General features: G+C 41.4%; 1 protein-coding gene across 3 annotated transcripts in view; it reads left to right on the top strand.

Moving 5' to 3' along the window:
* Nucleotides 1–21,443, top strand: part of LOC137324738 (ras and Rab interactor 2-like) — a 127,363-nt gene that overhangs the window by 71,813 nt on the left and 34,107 nt on the right. For 2 of the 3 annotated variants that reach the window (XM_067989394.1, XM_067989395.1), the window contains exons 3-4: nt 10,746–10,815; nt 14,181–14,275. In XM_067989394.1, the coding sequence (XP_067845495.1) occupies nt 10,774–10,815; nt 14,181–14,275 (137 nt within the window). In that variant the 5' untranslated portion in view covers nt 10,746–10,773. Of the gene's footprint in view, nt 1–9,736; nt 9,934–10,745; nt 10,816–14,180; nt 14,276–21,443 lie in introns of all 3 variants that reach the window. The other variant, XM_067989396.1, reaches the window with a different exon arrangement.

Here is a 21,443-nt window from a genome sequence, read left to right on the forward strand (position 1 = left end):
AGGGGAAAGCTCCTGGCCGCGATTGTGGCCGTGATCGGGGACGCAGAAGATCTGGGCCACGATCAGGGCTGGGGGAGCGGGGTGGGGGGTGGTGTGACGGCTTCCTTGTGAGGCCTGGGGGGAGCACTCCTGCTCCTTCTAGCCCACACAGAGTGATAAAAGGAGCCGATCTTTAGTACTTACTTAAGGCAGTCGGCCCCACCCGCCTCAGATCTGCTGCCGGGAAGCCAACAGCACAGACCTTCCCCCCCACAGTAAAGTTTAAGTCGCGGTCCGATGATGACATCGGGCCATGACTTTTGAACATTAATTAGGCCTCCGTCTGCCGTTGATGGCCTGATTTGGCTTTGTAAAAATTTAAACGGATTGGGATAGGGTCAGGTTGCTCGATCCCGATATTTTAATCACCCCCCCTGACCCTCTCCCGCCCGTAAGTGAGGGTGGGTAGGGTTTAACATCGAGGCCTATGAATCCATATGTGTGCACAAAGGGAGGAGTTGTTTTTTAAAGTCCGCACTTTTTCACTGTACATTAACACCGTGTCTGACAAGCCCACTTGGGTTGTCCACAAGTCAGCTAGAGAAGAAGCTTGTTCAAAGTAAGCAGGTACACAGGAATTAAGAGATCTGCACCGTGTTGGGGGAAGGGAGCAGCAGATTGTAATTCTGACCTGCTAGGCTGATTTTCTTGGCCATTGTGCCAAGAACTGAGATGTGCAAGGGGAGGAGACCCTGATCACCTGGTCTGCACTCCTCTAACACTGGGATTCCCGGGGCTATCGTGTGGGGGCCAGACTGCACATGCTAACAAGGTGGGAAGGGGCATTCTCAGCCAGCCTCCTGTCTTTATTTCCATTTGGAACATTTTCTGGGTCCTCAAGTACATATTTCAGTTTTGTGTTATTTCCTAATAGCAGCATGCTGAAGAACATAGCTTTATTCAATTAGTAACAAGTAATTTTATAAATTTATATTTTTTTGCCATCAAAAAGGTGAGGGAAAATCAATCCTAGGGAATTCTTTTTTAATATATTCAGATGAAATAGCAATAGTGTTAGGGTGTACATGCAGGGAAATGTAACAAATACAGATGTCATACAAAATTGGCCACTGGGAGTATGGTAAGATTTGGAAAAATTGTACTGTGATTCCCATAGTGAGTTTGCAAAGCTTAATGCATAGTCCAGCAACGTTCATTGAACAAGTGGTGCCCAACTCTGCATCTTAACTTCAGCATACTTGAACCTGTTTTTTGTTGGGTTAAGTGCATTGCTAATGCTCTTGGCTCTTAATGTGAGGGTCGCACATGGCCATCGGCATCCTCAATGTGAACTTGCAGGGATTTTGGATTTTGACATGTCTTTCTGATGGTTTTGTCTTGACAAATTCAACAGGCTTACTATGGGGTGGCTGTCGTTTGTACATCAGGAGCCAGCAGCCCTGTATAAAAGAAGTTTCAGGGTCAGGAGTCCATGAGCTAGAACTGAATGAGAGAACTTTCCCGATGGTAATCTGTGCATAAACATGGCCCTGATATTTGAGACTTTCAAGGAAATCATATGTCCCGTTCATTAGCTAACTAGATATGCTCAAGAAGCCAACTCCTCATTGGATGCCATATCCTATCAAAGGTTCTAGATTGAAGTATCAAGGGCTACAGGTAGAGTGAAGAGGAAAAAGGGGTGGAGACCCATTACACCATACTCCCTGCACTGGATTGGGAATTGCTGGGGTTTTCCAGGTAACATAACTGAGCCTGCAACTGGAGGAGGTGCAGGCCCAGCATTCCCATTTAAATTGTGTTCCAAAAATGTGCCTTACCTCCCAACCTCAGCAGAGCATCTAACTGCATCAGTCGGAATGTTTTCACTTCTGGCACTAGCTATTCTTGGTGTGCCTGAGTGGAGTGCTCATTGGGATTTGGGCTGAGACCTCCAAACTTGTTGCAGCTGGAGGAGAGGAGAGACTTTCAACCTGGGACAGAAGCAAATCCAGGCCCCAGAGGTGAAAGAAAAGTGTGAACATTCACCTCGCCACCCACTTCCACAAGTTGCATAACTTTATGCAATTCCTAATTACACGCATTCTGAAAATGAAACTGGAAAAAAATTGGTTCCTTTACAGCTCAAGGTCAGGAAGAGAGCTATAAAAGATAACTTGTGTATGAAACAAGTTTTCAAAATCCTTAAAGTATTAGTCAAGCCCTGTCATACTCGTCAAATTTCAAAATGTTATTGGGCACATTGAGCATAATCAACCATTAAATAGATTAGAATTTACTTCACCATTCAACAGGGAAAACAAAAACGAGCATTTACAGCAACATTTATCTTAAATGAAAATGGATTTAAGGAAAGTTTGGGATAAATTCCAAATAATGCTCACATGGTGATTGGCAGAATCTAAATAGATGAAGCCAATTAGATTTCCTTCCACTTATTGCAGAATTTTGTAAATACGACTTTGATATGTTGATAGGGTGAGATGAAATAAGATAGGAGGAGGCTTGTGTGAAGCATAAACACCAGCATAGACCAGTTGGGCCAAATGGCCTGTTTCTGTGCTGTAAAATTCTATGTAATTCCATGTACTTTGTTAATTGATACAATAGAAATTTAAAGTGTATTTATTTCCCATAATTTGCTAAATATTTTTAAAGCTATGCTAACCCATTACCCTGAGGGGCTTTGAGTTGAGAATGAGTGCAAATTGCCTTTCTAAGTACCATGGTTTAGAAACTAATTGTTGTATCCTGTTTCCTTAGATTTTGTTTTAATGTTAGTACTTGGCATGACTGTCCATGCTAACACAGTCTGGAAGTACTCCGGGGGCTGTTTAAAATGTTGTCCTGTGACTTTGTGAATACCTCTTTGTGTAAATGATAATATTGCTGCTTGATTTAAAAACTGGCAGCCTTGCCAAAAAATTGAGTGCCTCTAGCAATGCTAACTACTAATATTTCATTTTAAAATCCCTAATAATATTTCACAATGGAATGGAATGATCCTAAGCAATGGTATATTGCAGAAGAATTGTCCAGGCACATTCACACTACCAGCGAGGGAAATTGGAGCATAGGAACAGGAAAAAGGCCATTCACTCCCTCGAGCCTGTTCCGCCATTCAATTAGATCATGGCTGATCTGTATCTTAACTCCATCTATCTGCCGTGGTACCATAACCCTTAATATCCTTGCCTAACAAAAATTAGTCATACACCAATGAGCTTGATGTTAGAAAATTGTCAAATTTTGGTCTCAGCCATGTCAATTTTCAGAGTTGTAAACCTCAATTGAATGAGAGTACAACATTTGGAGCTGGAGCTGGTTTCTGGTCAGTCAGAGGCCACTTTATTTTAGGTGCCGCTTCTATCTGTAGTAAATGCCGAAATTTGCAAGACTTCCAAAAATGTTTAATGAAATGTATGAACTTTTCCTTTTCGAATGGAATATGTTAGTTGGTTATAATAAGGAATATTAGGTAGAAATAAAATGAAATTAAAATAATGAAAAGGAAAGACAGAACATGAATGGAAAAGAGAACATGGGAAAGGAAGATGGTGAAAATGTTATATTTTATGTGAGCATTCTAAAGGTAGACTTAAACCATTTTATACGGTTGTGATTTTTTTCTGAAAGATATATTCTGTACATACAGTGCATGGGGGAACAACTAACAGAATGGTACAATGACCTCTTCCAGATCTGAATTGGAACAGTTGTAATTCAAGCACCACAAATTCTCAAACTTCCCTGTTTAATAACCCAAAAAAGAATGTAGATCTGTGCAAAAGACAGAATCCGCTTCAAACTTTCCAGTTTTACTTGTGTCACGAGGGTAAATTTGAAGGCCTTATTTCCTTTTCATGTGAGACTCGCCCAGGTAATTACTGTGACTTACCTGCATCCTCTGGCTCAACATCTACTAAATTGCAGATCTGTTATTAACCTTTGAGTAAAAGGATACCGCAAGTATTCCTGGAGATTGCTGTGTGCGTAATGCCTTATGCCCACAGCAATTGGCTGCAGAAATGCCCAGCACCTGTCTTAGAATTGTTGGTGTGCATTCCTATGGCCAGTGTGCTTTCTTGCCCAGACTTGTGTAGTATTTATGACTCAGCGCTCATCCATGTGAAGTGTGCTTCAAAGTTCTTGCATGTTGGGAATCAAGACAATTGCTGAATTTTAAAATGTTGGCTATTTGGCTTACTGGATTCTTAGCTCAGACAATGAGAGGTAAGAACTGTGGTTGATTTTGAAAGCACAATTGAGAAACCTTTGGAGATGAAATTGCTATCTTCAATGTAACCTGTGCAATGAATCTCGGAAAATAGGAGCTGTTATAGATATTTAATTTCTTTATTCTCAGCGCACTTGTGCTTTTAATAACCTTCCAGATTTTGTATTATGAACTCTGGATATGGTTTGTAATGTGCTACATTATGGTAATTTTTCTTTTCAACTACTGCTATCCATTCATTGAAGTTTCAGAGTTGCTGCCATTGCAGTTATGGCATGAGAATGAGTGGCAAAGGAGAATTTAGATGGCACCAGAAGCATACTGTCCACACCCACCAGTATGCCATCTATTGGGCATCTACAAGCCCAGGCATAGCTACCTGCCGATGGCTGAGATGCACTGCCTTCTAATATTCAGGTTTAACAGGGAGGCAGTTGCATTGTTGCTTCATCTGCCTAAAGAAGATCTTTAGACAGCTTCAAACATAAGGAGGGTGCTATCAAGGTGATCATGACCCCCAAGTTTTATGCTCTGGCACTCTCCAAGTTAATGTAGGGCAGTATCAGTCAGATTGGGTGGTCACAGATGTATCGAGGCGATTACAGTTGATTACCATCACTTTCAGCACTGAAGGGCAGCAGTTAAAATTGGGGCCTGGGAGTCTAAAATAGAAAGTGTTTCATTTACCAGCACTAAAATTCTTCAGCAAGGATAAACTAGTGTGTTCTTAAATGTGCTGAGGTGCAAAGTTGGCCAACCATTCTGAAGGTGGTTACTTTGAGATGCTTAACCTCTGGTGAGCCTGACTGTTTGGACACATCTCATTTCTTTATCTTTGCTGGTTAGATTAGGGGCAGTTTATTTAATCTGTTATTATAAAGCTTGTCATCAAGTTCTCCATAGCGACAGCCATTTCTGCTCAGTAATCGAGCTAGAGGAAATGCACGTTTGTAGGGTGGGGCTGGTTCACTTGTATTTTGGTTCTACATAAGCAAAGTATTTAAGCCTTTTAAGAGCTGACAAAACCAGTCTGCTGAGGACTGTTGCACTTCAATGCTAATTGAGGCTTTTTATTCAGATCCCAAATCATTTAGGTTGGAATTCCAGCCCATTGTGTGCTTTATTTCTTTCTAAAAGTATAGGCTGTTTAAGTCTAAGCCCTCAGCAGTTGTGTTGATAGATATTTATTCTGGATGGCTTGATGGGCACCAGGCCACCTTTTCATTATCCCAGCCAGCCCATTGCTCCCGTTTCCCGTTGACGTGCAGTAAAATGCTGAAATTAGGTAAACCATCACTATCTGTATCCTAATGCTCCTGTGGGAAACCACCAGACCCTTTCATGGTTTCTATGAGAAACACTGGGCATAGAGTAATGGTGATGTTTATACCAATTAGTTTTACAATAACTTAATCATAGCGCAAGCATTTTTAAAATCAGTAAACCAATCTTGGAAGCATGTCCAGCCGAGCTTCATTTATATATCTAACCTGAGCTCTCTTTGAATAGTTCATGGGTAATTCAAAAAGTAATGTAAATATTCAAAGTACATCAATTGAACCCTACAATGATTCTTCTATTTACTTTCACCTATGTTGGGTATTTCAGAACTTAGTCACTCAATTACTCAGGTATTGAAAGTTTATTTTGTTGCAGTACACATGTCAGGAATTTTTAGCATGCATTTGGAGTAGAACAGCTTTAACATTGCTGCTGCTTTCTGTGTTATGTTTTTATTATACATTTAGGTATCTTATGGCTGTTGCTTAAATACTTTTAACCCTCCTCTCCTGAAGGAGGTGACTCATCCAGGTTCCGGGGTGCTGGGAGCCCAAATGACCATTTTTCATGTGTGGGTATAGACCATGAGTCTCAACATGCTATTCAACTGAGGGAAGCATCACAGCTGATTCTGATCCTGTCTCCATGCAACATCCACACAAGAACACACTTTCCAACAGGAGCCGTGAGATAGTGATTGCGATCGGAAATCTGAGATGGATTCTCATTTGCTTTATTGAAGGCAATTGTTGTGCACAGATCAGGGGTCAATCCTAGTACATTCTTACCTGCATAAATCTCAATTATATGCATGTATTTCTTGATGTCATTTACAGTATGTGATAGATTAGGGTGAAACATTACACCATAAAGGTTAATCAGTGAAGATTTCAGAGAGTGAATCATAGTAGAACAAGTATAAATGCAGTAAAGGTTAGCTAAAGTCCACTGTTATGTTCCTGAATTGGTTAACTAGTAATAGAAAAATTCAATATTCCCTGATGATGTGGCAGGAAAAGGTGTCAACTAACTTCATGGCCTTGGCTCTAATATGCATTTGATTATATGAAAACAGCTCTTTTTTTTCCTTTATGCTTTGAACTATATATAGCCTGATCTGGTGATGTACCAAAAGCATAGAGGCACAGAATAGAATATTAAAGACTCTCACACATGGATCCCGTAATGGAGAGTTCTCAATCTTGGCCAGTTCATTAGTAAAGAGGCAGCATGTGTCCTCACAGTAATATAGAAAAATCACGGAATGAATCACTCCATACTACTGTCACATACCTCCTAGCAGGCAGGTATAGAGCCCCAAGAGATAGGGAAACAAAAACAAAATACCTTTCCAATCAGTGCAACTACATAGATAACCAAAGTTAACCTGCTTACATATTGGTATTTCAACACTTTACATTGAGTTACATTGAAACTACAGAACAGAAACAGGCCATTTGGCCCATCTGGTCTATGCCGACGTTTATGCTCCACACGAGCAGTCTTTGACCTAGAAATTGAATCACACCCGAATTGAGGCGCGATCCCGGTGCGGCGCATGGCAAAACCACATCAAATTGGCCCACCGGCCTCATTTGCTTATTACCGGCAAGCTGCAGGTGCTAGTTGTGGCCCCAGAGGCAGATCACCGGTCCCAGGGGGCAGCTAGATCGGCTGGCTCAGGTGCCAGCCAGGAGCACTAGGATAGTCCGGGGGGGGGTTGGGGGGGAAGAGACCATGGGGAGGGGGGCGAGCGGTGGCTGGCAGCGACCCCTGGATTTAATGTGGAGTCGGGAGGAGCAGGAGTGCTTCCCCAGCTCCATAATAAGGTAAGTAAAAAAGTTCAAACTTTACTTTCTGGCAGCAGCCCCCATTGGTCCCTTTAAGGACCGTTGGTTTGGCTGCCAAATGGCTGAAGAAATTTACTGCAGGGTGCCTCAAATAGGCCCCCTATTTGCAAAGGCAAAGGGCCTAAAGCCTGTTTCAGGCGTTCACCTTTGACGCCTACTGTGGAGCCTTTACCAATATGGCAGGCGATGGAATGTGTGCATGCAGACCACCCGCCATTAGATGCCTATTTTATGTCTATAACACAGGCACAGCACGATCAAATTTCTAGGCCTTTGTCTCTGTTCTGTTCAGTATATCAGGAAGCATTATTTCCACCTCCACCTCATTAAAAAAAAATATGAATTGAAAGAAGCTCAGTAAAGGCATCCAAGTGTTTGTGCCCACTGAGAGATGTTTGCAAACTTACATGAAGGAAAATCTGTGTTTCATACATCAGTATTACTTTGTTTGGGTAACAAAACAAAGTAAAGCTGCAGAAGTAGTTCTGGTGGTTGTTATACAGGGTTGTTTGCATGTTTGGTCTATTCCAAGATAGCTACTTACTTCCTCTCTTAGACTTTTGGCACGCACTACATCTACTTTAAATAACGTCATTGGGAAAGTCATTCTATTCCAAATCTGCACCTACCTAAAATTACATTTAAAGGTATAGAAGTCTAACTTATTTTCCTAGCACAGACCACTTTTTGAAGTTCTCAGAAGACCTTATGTGAATTTTTAAAAAACAGGCATTTATCACTGATAGATTTACTAGTGCTGTACATAAAATCCCCACTGAACTATCGAATGGCGCCTATAACACATTTGTTTATATATTCTGATACCAAGACACTGTCAGCATTAGTAAAGATCTCTGCCCACAAAATTTTGCAAATTAAATGATTTTTTTTGTCACATCAATTTTGTACATGGTGTAAATAAAGATACATGCCAGAAAGCTATGAAATAATCTCAAGGGATTATGCTGTGTTTATCTTCTTTGCTTTTTAATACTGATTCAGTCTTGACTTGGAGCAGTGTCGTCATCCAGTTGTCACATTATCTTTCAAGATCATTTGTCAGCATCATATAGAGGAGATCACAACAACGCAAATACATAATCATGCCATTTCACAAGATCACAAGATACTTATGGATAAGGAAGGCCATTCATCCCATCTTAATTCATCCCAGCTTAATTCATCCGTCTAGAACAACCCTCCACTCTCCCCCATTGCTGCATCTAATTCTTAAATGATTCCAGGGTTTTTGCCTCCACCCTCTGTCCGAAATCCATTCCAAGTGTTGATCACCTCCTAAAGTTTCAACCTGTGACCCCTTGTCCTACTCCCACTGTTTAATTTACAGTAGTGTTCCAGATTAATATTTCTTATGTCATTTGCTATCTTATACATCTTTATAAGATCACCTTTCCAGTCTGAAAGCCCACATTTCTCCAATTGTTCCTCATAACTCAGGCCCCTGACACTAGAGATCAGCTTCATGGTTCTTGTCGCATATGCTACTGAAACAACGTCGATTCATGAAAACAAATGACGGTAAACTAAGAAAACGACCCAACGTAAAAACAATAGTATTTTTCTGCAGAGAGCTTTCTGTGGCAGTCGACATGGTGGCCGTTTCAGCTCAGTTCTCGGAGCAGGCAGTTCTTGCTTTGGCAGCAAATAAACCAGCCCAAAACTTCCCGCTGAGCCAATGATGCTTTTTTCAGGAGCCATGTGATTATGCATGTCCACAAGCAGCATGGAGGCACACATGGCACAGAAGAGAATTGACTAACATTTTTGAGCAATGTCAGGAGAGGGACCAGGCAGCGGAGTAGACACTGATTTCTGTCAGTAAATGTTGACACTACTCTGCAAATGCTGACTGTTGGCATGTAAGATTTTAAAAAAAGTAAAACGACAATGATTTGTAACTGGTGGTTTGCAGAGTTTTGTACAGATTTAATTTTGTTTAATCCTAAATGTTTGTCTATATCACAGCAACTCACTTCAAAAATAATTTGCTGTATGAAATGCTGAATGACTTTTGACAGTGTGAACTATATGAATGCAAATATCATGCATGCTCAAAAATTCCGGCAGTTCTCTTCTGTGCCTCAGTGCGGCTCGTGTACATACATAATCACATGGCTCCTACAATACTTATCAGGTAATGGCACCCAGTGCCGTATAAGTACCTCAAACCTTCATGAGGAGGTATGCATGACTTGTACTGGAGAGGCTACATGATGTAAAATGTGTCAAAGAGAGATGTGCAGCAGAAATTGGCATAGAATATACTGGACAGAAGGACGTAAAGTGTTCAAGTAGAAAGGTCATGTGTGTGTGCCAGCCACCAGCATTTAACTGCTGATTTCGGCAGGGGGTCGGTGGAGAAGTGGAGATGATGAATGCTCTTGGACAACAGTGTCAGGAACCACGGACTCACTTTAGAGCTGTCTCTTTCGAGGCTGGAGAATGGAATTCTGTTTGAGGCATGCGTACCCTTGGTATTTCAGAGCACAGTTGTGATTTCTGCCCTCAAGAGGCTGGATCCTAGTAAACCCGAAAAATTCCAAGGTAACACACCGATATCAATGTTAGCCAACAACCAATTCTGAATCCAGAAAAAGTGTATGTGGATGTTGGTAGAATGTATATATTATAGATGGTGGGAAATTAAACTCTATTTACTTAGGTTCTACCAAAAGGATATAGTTTCTTCAAAATTATGTTACCTTACTGTAACAACATTCTACATTAGAAATTTGTAGTTATGGCTTACATTAAAAATATTGTACAGATTTTGCCTGCTTTTCAAAACTGGAATAAAACAGATTGCAAAGTTCAGCTTGAAAATGTAGGCACCCTTTAGCAAGCTAGCAGTTTGAAAAGTTTTTTCTTTGCTTTGCACCTAAAAAGAATACTTTGTGCTGGAGTGAAAAAGGAGTGGATTTACTACTATGAGAAAACAGCAGTTAGCATGCTAGTATTCCAAACCTAAACTTAAACGCAAGCAGCTGCTTGTGTCTCTTGACCTCAGATTACCTTCAATCTCAACACAAGTCAATGGAGGACTTGAGCTAAAGCACAGTTCTCGAGCCTTTGGTTCTCGAGCCTTTGCATTTAATGAGCTTTTAACTGTTTTTATTTGTTAAAGCTGAAGAGGATATTTGAAGATAAAATGTTTCTGAACTTTGGTGCTGAGTGATTTATTCTCTTTTGGGGGTCAATTTTAAATCGTGTCCCTCCTTAACTCTGCCAGCATGGGTTTAATGAAAGGGTGGTGTTGTCATAGATTTTGGCAGAATGTCTGTTGTGACTGGTGGTTTTGCAATGAGCATCAGTATTTCCTGCAACATGGAATAACCATTAAATGTCTTTGGTTTCAGGTCTGTCTAGCTAACTCTGAAGCTCAGAATGTCAAGTCTGGTTGAGCTGCGAAGAGGAAGTTTTTTTAAGGTATTGTAATTTTGTTGCAGTACTTTTAACAGAAACAAATCTTTTTAAAACACTTATTACCCTTTTTTTGTCTCCCTGCCTTGAGCTCTTTCTTTCTCTCTCTCTCTTTCTTCACCCCCCCTCCCTCCCCCCCTCACATTCACTCTGTCCTTTTTTTTGGAAGGGTGGACTAGAGCACTCCAGTCCAACAGCACTTCAGTGCTTTGCTATCCGTTGACATGCCAGGAAACATGCTTGAGAGATGAGGAAATGATCCCACCCTGGCTGAGTTTCCTTCTTCCTGTGGACAGCTCTGTAGAGGCAGTCAAAAGCTCAGCTGTGAATGTTAGTGGAGTCTGGGATTTAAAAAAAACTGGACACTTAGCAGACAGTCTAATATTGTAACTACCTGGATGCCATGTCTTAAGTGAACTTCTGGAATCCTTTTATATCTTAATAACTAAAGACCATAAATGTTGTATGGGCAATAATCCAATATTTCAGTTAACTTTTTTTCAATTTTCTTTTTAAACTGCTATTCTTCGTAAGCAAATGTTCACTTGCATCTGGATAGGATGATGCAGTAGTTACATTTTACACCCTTTCCTTGTCAAGCTGATTTTTGAACTAAATGAAAGGGAAATAACTAAAATGTAGACTCAAGAGAAAGACTTATTCATGCATTTTAAATGAATTCATCATTCAGTTGATTGAAACATGGAACAAGCAGTATCTCCCTATTGACCAGGGAAATATTACAACAGTGACCACTTCATTGGCTGTAAAGCACTTTGGTACATCCTGAGGTCGTGAAAGGTTCTATATAAATGCAAGTTCTTTCCTTTCTTTATATGTTTATCAGAAATTGAAATGTGGGTTAACTGGTAAAGAAGCTTGGAATTCTGTTGTGGGGGTGCCACTGGTTTAAAAAAAACAGTGCGCTCTGTTCTTTTATACGAAATATAAACAAAGATAATGGAGTACTTATATTGCATAAGAACTTGTTTTCAGTGTCCAAATTCTGTGGAAAATAGTTTTGTGGTTACTGCAGTTTAGTGTTTTAGGAAGTCTGTGGCTAGCCTAGCTGATGCAAGTTGGAACATCTGACTTTGTTTTCTTTTTGCCGCAAAGGATCATTCAGTGGGATAGCATGCTGATATTTTAAAATCTCTCTCTGTAAAGACTGTAGGGGTAATACTTGGATAGTTTGTGCTAGGTCTGAGAAGCCAAGCCAAGTATTTTTTATTTAAAGTGAGAATCACTCACTCACTTCGGGTTTAAAAATAATGACTTATTTTGACATGTATCATTTTTAAAAATAAAGATATCTGTATGTTTAAATGGGGTTGTGATCTTTTGAATGTAAAATCTCACTCCTAACATTTCCCCAACATGGATGGATCTCTATCAAAAAAGGGTAGATTTATACTTTGCTGTGTATTTGTGGCTTGAGTACTCTTACCTAATACTGTGTTAGAGTTGCAAAAATTGAGTTAAAAATATTTTTCTGTAAAAATGCTGGGGGGAAGGGGTGGAATTTACCGAGGATATTGGTGGTAACCTGATTTCTCCCTAGTGACTTTCAGAAATCTGTGATGCCAGTAGGATTGTAGCCTTTGAATAGCAGCAATAGGATGTTCCGCTGGGACATTGAGTCGCGCCCATTTTAGTGAAATTAGGTGGTGGATGGAACTAATGTACCACTGTCTGATTTCAATATGTTTTCATCTCCCTTTTTTCTTATGATTGTTACCAGTCGAAATAATACGAAAAATAAGTACTTGCATTTGTGTGTTGCCTTATCATCTCAATGAAATGTTTCAAAATTCTTTTTTTTGGGGTGCAGTGACATTTTTACATAAGCAAATATGGCAAATTATTCTGTGCTAGCAACATCCCACAAACAACAATGAAATGAATGGGGCGCTTCGACAAAATAATCTCCCTGGGCTAATGCAGCCATGATTCCAGTCTTTAAGGTATCATAAAAATATTGTTTTTTTTAAAAAAAGAGCTATATTTGCGCAACCATAGTGTTGGTATAAAGCAGTTTTGTTTTGCACCAATGCTAAAGTTGAAGTGTAAATCTTGAGTTGGGGGAGTGAAATGGACTGCGGCTTCCTGTAGAAAGCACCAATACTGCAGTCTTAGTATAAATGCAGCTTAAATTTAGTATACGTACAGTAAATGTGTGTAAATTCCTTTATGAGTTGGTGGCAACCAAACTCATTACACATACGTAACTGCAGAGCAACAATCTGCAAAGCAAATAAAAGCTGAACTATGTCGTCAACACCGTAGACAACTGGTCAAAGAAGTTGTGTTAAAACATTACCATGCTCTGAGTTAGAATGCACCTTGAGCAAGGCATGAGGATACATTCAAGTCTAGTAACATTGCAGAGGAGAGCCACGAGGGTGAGGACCCCAGTGTCAAAGTAAGTTTTGAGGAAAGACTGGTGAAACTTGGGTTTTTTAGCCTTGAAAGGAGGTGACAAGCGGAGAGCTCATTTAGGTATAAAAGATAATAAATGGTAATGTGAGGTCAATTCAGGAGACTACTTCAAATTAAGGTGCAACAGTAGGACAAGGGGACAAAAGGTAAATTTAGGACTGTCAGGAGGTTCGTCTTCACCCGGAGTGATCAATGCATAGAATGCACTTCTGGGGAGAGTAGTGGAGGTAATAGCCCTGAAATAATTGAAGAGCTAGTCAGATGCCATAATATGGAAATGGTAGGCTGTTTCTCAATGGATGATCAGGGGTATGCCAAATCTTATAACACTGACTGTTTTGGGGTAGAGGTGGATTCGCACCCACAGCGGTCAGTTCAATTTGCCAGCTGAGGAAAATTGCACCTGAAGAGAGGAAAGGCTTTGCTGCACCTGGTCCTTTTTACCAAAACCTGAAATAATACTCATGAAATGGTTACTTCTTAAATAGGCTTACAGAATGTTTTGTTTTTTTTTGTAACATGAAATGCCAGAAAGCTCAGTATTTAATGTAGAATGGGATGATTATTTAAAGATTATTCTATTTTCCACACAACTGAGAAGCTCACTGCATTGCAGTTTTACAAGTGAAGTTTGTAAGCATATACAAAGTAAAGCTGTATTCCATTCAGTCTCTGATTTTCCCCATGGCTCAGCATTATTTGAAAGGTTGAGATGAGCGTATCTATCATTTTAGGTTTGACACAAGTATAGTGTGCATTCCAAAGTATCTGTCTTTAATGGGATACTAATGTGTACTGCAGTACAGAGGAAATCCTGTCCTGAATACTTTGCGTTCTTTGTGATGTCAATTTTCTGCAGATTAGTTAACCTAGTTCTTAGTACCACACCTTTTTCCGCTGTTTAACAATAGTCTATTGCCTGTTCAACACAGCTGATTGACACACTTGCCTTAGAGATTGGAGAACTGAAGATGGTTCGTTCAATTCCTGATACAGATGAAGATGTTCAATATGCCCAGTGGCTACGGTAAGTTTTCACTTTTTTAATAGCATATGTTTTAGTGCATGATTTCCCCCACCCTCTATACTACCTAGTTTTCTTTCTGCATGTAATGTATCCCGACTCTTAAATCTATGTGGAATTGTGGACCATGAATTCGATGTAATGGCGATATTGGCGATGAGCGCAAAATTCTTGATCGGTGTCCAGGAGAAATTTTTTAGCCAGTACGTGACAAGCCCAACAAGAGGGGATGCAATTCTAGATTTAGTCCTGGGAAATGAAGTTGGGCAAGTGGGTGAGGTGACAGTGGGTGACCATATTTGGGATAGTGACCACAATTCAGTTAGTTTTAGCATTATTATGGAAAAGGACAGAGTTAAATCAGGAGTAAACGTTTTAAATTGGGGGCAGGCAAATTTTACAGAACTAAGAGGTGACTTGGCAGAAGTGGACTGGACACAACTACTTGAGGAGAAATCAGTGGCAAGCCAATGGGAGGCACTAAAAAGTGAAATTCTACAGGTACAATGCAGACACGACCCCTCAAAGAAAAAGGGTGGCACTGCCAAATTTAGAACCCCCTGGTTGTCTAGAAGTATACGGGGCAAGATAAAGCAGAAAAGAAAGCTTATGACTGTCACAGAAAACTAAATACTGCAGAAAGCCTAGAGGAGTATAAAAAGTACAGGGATGACGTAAAAAAGGAAATAAGGAAAGCAAAGAGAGGGCATGAAAAAATATTAGCTAGTAAGATTAAAGAAAATCCAAAGATGTTTTATCAGTACATTAAGAACAAGAAGCTAGCTAAGGAAAAGGTGGGACCTAGCAGGGATGATAAGGGTAACTTGTGTGTAGAAGCAGAGGATGTGGGTAGGGTTTTAAATGAATATTTTGTCTCTGTATTCGTAAAGGAAAGGGATGATCCGGATGTAGTAGTTAAAGAGGAGAGGTGTGAAATATTGGATAAGGTAAACATATTGAGAGAGGAAGTACTAGAGGCTCTGGAATCCTTGAAGTTGATAAGTCATCAGGGCCGGATGGATTGTTTCCTAGGCTATTGAAGGAAGCCAGGGAGGAAATAGCAGATGTTCTGAGGATCATTTTCCAAACCTCACTAGACACAGGGGAGGTACCGGAAGTCTGCAAACGTAATACCATTGTTTAAAAAGAGTACGAGGGAAAGGCCGAACATTTATAGGCCGGTCAATCTTACCTCGGTGGTGGGCAAACTATTAGAATCAATACTGAGAGATAGGATAAACTGTCACTTGGAAAGGCATGGTTTAATCAGGGATAGTCAGCATGGATTTGTTCGGGGAAGGTCATGCCTTACAAATCTGATTGAATTCTTTGAGGAAGTGACAAGGAGGATTGATGACGGTAGTGCAGTGGATGTTATCTGCATGGATTTTAGTAAGGCTTTTGACAAGGTCCCATATGGCAGACTGGTCAGAAAGGTAAAAGCCCATGGGATACAGGGAAATGTGGCAAATTAGATCCAAAATTGGCTCTGTAACAGGAAACAAAGGGTAAAAGTCGATGGATGTGTTTGTGAATGGAAATCCATTTCCAGTGGTGTGCCACAGGGCTCAGTGTTGGGTCCCTTGCTGTTTGTGGTACATATTAATGATTTGGACTTGAATGTAGGGGGCATGATTGGCAAATTTGCAGACGACACAAAAATTGGCCGTGTAGTTGATAGTGAAGAGGATAGCTGTAGACTCCAAGAAGATATCAATGGGTTGGTGGAGTGGGCGGAAAAGTAGCAAACGGAGTTCAACCCGGAGAAGTGTGAGGTAATGCACTTAGGGAGGGCAAACAGTAAAAGGGAATACGCAGTAAATGGGACTATATTGAGAGGGGTGGAGGAAATGAGAGACCTTGGAGTGCATGTGCACAGGTCCCTGAAGGTGGCAGTACAGGTAGATAAGGTTGTAAAGAAGGCATACGGAATGTTCTCTGTTATTAGCCGAGGTATAGAATACAAAAGCAGGGATGTAATGATGGAACTGTATAAAACGCTGGTAAAGCCACAGCTGGAGTATTGTGCTCAGTTCTGGTCACCACATTACAGGAAGGACGTAATTGCTCTGGAGAGAGTGCAGAGAAGTTTTACAAGAATGTTGCCAGGGCTTGAAAATTGCAGCTACGAGGAGTGATTGGATCGGCTGGGGTTGTTTTCCTTGGAGCAGAGGAGGCTGAGGGGAGACTTGATTGAGGTGTACAAAATTATGAGGGGCCCAGATAGAGTAGACAGGAAGTACCCTGGCGGAGAGTTCAAGAACTAGAGGGCATAGATTTAAGCTGATTGGCGGAAGGATTAGAGGGGACATGAGGAAAAACTTTTTTACCCAGAGGGTGGTGGGTGTATGGAATTTGCTGCCCAAATTGGTGGTAGAGGCAGGGACCCTCATCTCTTTTAAAAAGTACCTGGACCTGCACCTAAAGTGCTGTAAGCTGCAGGGCTACGGACTGGGTGCTGGAAGGTAGGATTAGAATGGGCACCAGGTTGTTCTTCGAGCCGGCATGGACACGGTGGGTCGAATGGCCCTCTTCTGTGCTGTATCTTTTCTATGGTTCTGTGGTTCTATGGAGCGCCCTAAGTGAGACCGTTGTGCTTCCTGATCCTCCATTGGCGAACTTACTCCACAATTTGCTGGAAAAATAATTAGAATACGTCGCAGCGAGTATAGCAGTGGGAGTGGCGCAGCCACTGGCCGCTGTACTTTCCATCACTCTGTAGACAAATCACATTTTCAAATTCTGATAGACTGAAAGAAATGTTTTGAAAAAAATGTATCAGCCCTGATTTTGCTCTAGCAGGGCATCTAACGACATTTTTAAAATCTCCAACATCAATTAATACCTGAAGGAATGAGACTCCACACTTGTAATAGTTAATTTTCAGTGTCAGAGAGGTTGATTGGCAGTAATTAACACTTATCATGTCGTTACTAGGGTGCTTGCACTTGAAATGACGAGACTTCAATTTCTGTGGCGCGTTTAGTTCATATCAACCGCGCAAATACAGCAATTTCACGCCATTCAATGCATTTCAATGTTGAGGCAGACAGCGGGATGCCGTTTTCACGAAGCTAACGACCGAGCGGCGCAACCCGGACAGCAACTTTTGGATATTCGCATTTAACCGTGTAGCAGCCCCTCGCCTAAAGTTTCTGTACCATTTGCGCATAAATAACGGCGAGCACCATTAGCCTCACCATTATTTCGAGAACAAAATCTGGCCCATCAATTTTTTTTTAAGCACGCTAATACTTAAAAAGAAAAATAAATTGTATAACCATAGCTATGAGCAAAAGCTTGTTCTTTTTGCTGACTTATTTGTATAGTTGTAAGGAGTCGTCTATAGTTCTGCTGTACAGTTCGGGTAAATTTGAACAGAACGCTTAAATAGTAACTTTGTTTTAGTGAAACATCTTGGGCTTTCTACATGTGCGTGTTGTGCCGAGAATACTGGCCCCTTCCAGCTGTGGAAGGCTCTTGTGGTCTAATCAGTGGATTTATTTATTTTGTTCCTGTGGCTGCGATGCAGGCTATCACTTTCTTACAACTTGTCACTTCTGATAGATTAATTCACGTGGCCGAGACGGAAAGAAAAATCTCCCCCAGATGCTGAATACTGTTGCCTACTGAAACAGTGATTCAGAAATTCTCTTAGATGGGTTCCCTGATGCCTTTCTGTGCTCGCGCTCCTTTCACAGGGCTTCTTACACAGTTAGAATATTAAGTTCCTTAAAGTTAGTTTTCCTTGGGCTACACACTGCACAAATTGGTCAAATCTTGCTCACTTTCCGAAAAAAAAGGAAATGGAAATGGATTTCATATCAAATTTTCTTTTACGTTGTACATTTCAGTAATCAACATCGCATGCGTCAATATCTCTGGCCAGAATCTTTATTTCGGGACTTTTCAAATCTTCAATTTGGGACATTCCATTTCCATCTCTCCTTCCTGGTTTCTCAACCCTCACATTCAATTTAAGGCCTATTTATAGATCATAGGATGATACTGCACAGAAGGCGGCCATTCAGCCCATCGTGCCTGTGCCGGCTCTTTGAAAGAGCTATCCACTAGTCCCACTCCCCTGCCCTTCAAGTGTTTATCCAATTCCCTTTTGAAAGTTATTATTGAATCTGCTTCCACCACCCTTTCAGGCAGTGTGTTCCAGATCATAACAACTTGCTGCGTAAAAAACAAATTCTCCTCATCTCGCTGATGGCAACAATCGGCGATAATGAAAATCAAAGTGCAATTTGATTTTAAAATAACAAATTAAATGGTAATTTGTTGCATTCGAAATTAATCAAAACATTCATCAATCAAATTATAGCAATGGAACAAACACATCCAAAATCATGTGGTATGGGTGAAATAATTACAGGAGTTTGAACAAATGACTGAATGATTCGTGATATATCTACAAGAATCTCAGAAATGGATCAATCGCTTCCACAAACTTATTGTCCCAATCAACGTCCTGATCAGCATGTTATTTAAATGCAATCAGGGAATGCACCCTTTAATCACGCCGCTGTCAGGCCACTTGGACCATTATTTTTCAGTCTTAAGTGGCAGTGGCATGAAAACCGGCTTAAATGTAGGAAAATGGTGATCGCCGTTAATTTTAGTGGGGGGGAGTGGGAGGGGTGGAGCTATGCTAATGAAATTCTCACTGTTTCGATGGGGATAATGGCAGAGGGTTCCAGGAAATTTTGGCTTAGGGTAAGTCTCATATGCCATAACTTCATGGAAAATCCGTACCACAGTAATAGAGTGTGCCATTACCACAGTGCAAATTTTCAAGAAATTCCAGGCCATATCTGTGAGTGCAGGTGGTGGTTAGACAGCTTTCTTACAGACTTCTTCTACTGCCCCCCTTTGGCTGGTTGCAGGGAAACATGAAGTGCCACTTATTAAGGTTTCACCTAACTAACTTTCCTTCCCTCTTATCATCCCCCTCTCTTTTTTGCAGGCAGATGTTGGAGCCTTTTCCTCATGGCTTAGATAAGTGGCAGGGAGTTGAACCTGTATTTAAAATTCCAGGCAACTCTCACTGTCTGATGCCACTAGAAAGGAAGAAAGAACTTTTATTCATATCGCGTTTTAATACCTCGGGACATTGCAAAATGCTTTATAACCAAGGAATTACTTTTGAAGTGCAGACACTGTTTTGTAATGTGGGGAAATGTGGCAGCCAATTTTCACACAGCGAGGTCCCGCAAAAGCAAATGAATGAATGACCAGTTAATCTGTTTTTGGTGGTGTTGGTTGAAGGAGGATATCGGGAGAGCTTGCTGCTCCTCTTTGAATAGTGTCATGGGATCTTTTACATCCACCTGAGCAGGCAGGTGGGACCTCAACTTAACGTCTGATTTAAAAGGCAGCACCTCCAACAATGCAGTGCTCCCTCAGTACCACACTGAAGTGTCAGTCTAGATTGTGTCCTCATTTCCATAATGAGGTTTAAAACTGGGATTTAAACTGAATAACACCAAATAGGAAAATTGATGCTGACGAGAAATCACATTTTTTTTGTAGATTCATTATTTGTTTTACTTTGAGATGCAAAGTACCACAGACCACCGAATAAAACAGAGAATGTTCTCCTGTTAGGATCTTGTATAATTTCACTGGTTTGTTCCATTCAAAAAGGAGGCGCTGATGCAGCAAAAAAGAAATCCCTCCACATGGTCACTTTATACCACTGGGTCAGAAAGTTGTGGGTTTGAGCCCCATGTCGTTGTGTGAGCTCCCAATCTGGGCTGACACTCCAATGTAGTACTGAAGAACTGCAGTATTGTAGGTGTGGCTCCTCGGATTAGACATTAAACTGAGATCCTACCTGCCTGTTCTGAGGTTTTGGGTGAACATTAATGATTGCATGGCACTGTTTCAAAAAGAGAATGTAGCTCTCTGTGTCTGCTAGCCAACATTCTTCCTTCTTTGAACATTCCCCCAAAAAAAACAAATTAGTGAGTCATTCATCTCATTGCTGTTTGTGGGATGTTGCTGGCAGAGTATTGCTGTTACATTTGCTTACATAAGTCCGCGCAACTCAAAAGTAATTCATTGTGTGAAGACGTTGAAATGTTTCAATGTGGTATGGCACTAGATAAATGAAAGCACCATTACTGTATTTATACAGTTTTTACTTCCATGAAGTTGGCGCCTCTTATTGATTGTAACATTCTGATCATTTACAGAATTGGTTCCTATGGCTAGACCAATGGAAGGCTGTTGTAAAGGATATATTAAGTTAAAGGGCTTGATTTTCGGACGTCCAAGCGGGTGCGTTCATGGCGGGGGGGCTCCGAACATTGGGGATTCCTGGGACGGGTCCGGAGCCCGGCTCCAACCCGCCCACTTCCAGGTTCCCCAGTGATGCGCGCACAGCTCCCACATGCGGGACTCCCACCGGCAATTAAAGCCAGCGGGATCCCAATTAATCAATTAACTGGATACTTCAGGTCGTTAGCAGACCTGATTTGTAGGATATTTTAGGAGGGATGGGATTTTCATCTAAACTGAGAGTGTTTCCCGTACTGGGGGAAACACTCCCAGTTGAAATGGATGTGTTGCAGCCTTTGGGAGCTGCAAAGCTCCATTTGACAGGTGGGGGTTGAGACCCTCACTCATTGCAGGAGGCCACTCTGTCGCTTTGGACAAAGTTTAGCCTGCACCACCCTCCTCTTAACACTAAAATTCACCAACTTACCCCAGTGTGCAGACACATTTACGTACGTTGCGGACCCCCTCAAACGTACATCTTCTGGATGGGGGCCGCCATAGCTGCAGTCATGACCTCCTCGGAGGACGAACAGCATCACCAGCCTCGCCGGCCATGCCATCCACCTCTGACACGTGAAGCTCCATAACACAGTGCTGTGACATATCCACCTGCACAGCAGGAGGGAGGGCAACCGCAGAGAGAGATGCATCACAGAAGGCGCTACCCTCGCCACAGGGTCTACAGACCGAGGCTCAGCTTCCTGGACCTCTCTGAGCAGCAGTGCACACAGAGGCTCAGAGTCACTCAACATGTAGTCGTGGACATCTGCAGCCTCCTTCATGCCGAGCTGCACCCGGCTGGCCCGAGCACCATCTTCTTACCTGTCGCTGTCAAAGTCACCACTGCCCTCAACAACTTCTCCTCCGCATCCTTCCAGTGTGC

The sequence above is a fragment of the Heptranchias perlo genome, chromosome 8 (genome assembly GCF_035084215.1).
Source record: "Heptranchias perlo isolate sHepPer1 chromosome 8, sHepPer1.hap1, whole genome shotgun sequence".
NCBI classification, from domain to species: domain Eukaryota; kingdom Metazoa; phylum Chordata; class Chondrichthyes; order Hexanchiformes; family Hexanchidae; genus Heptranchias; species Heptranchias perlo.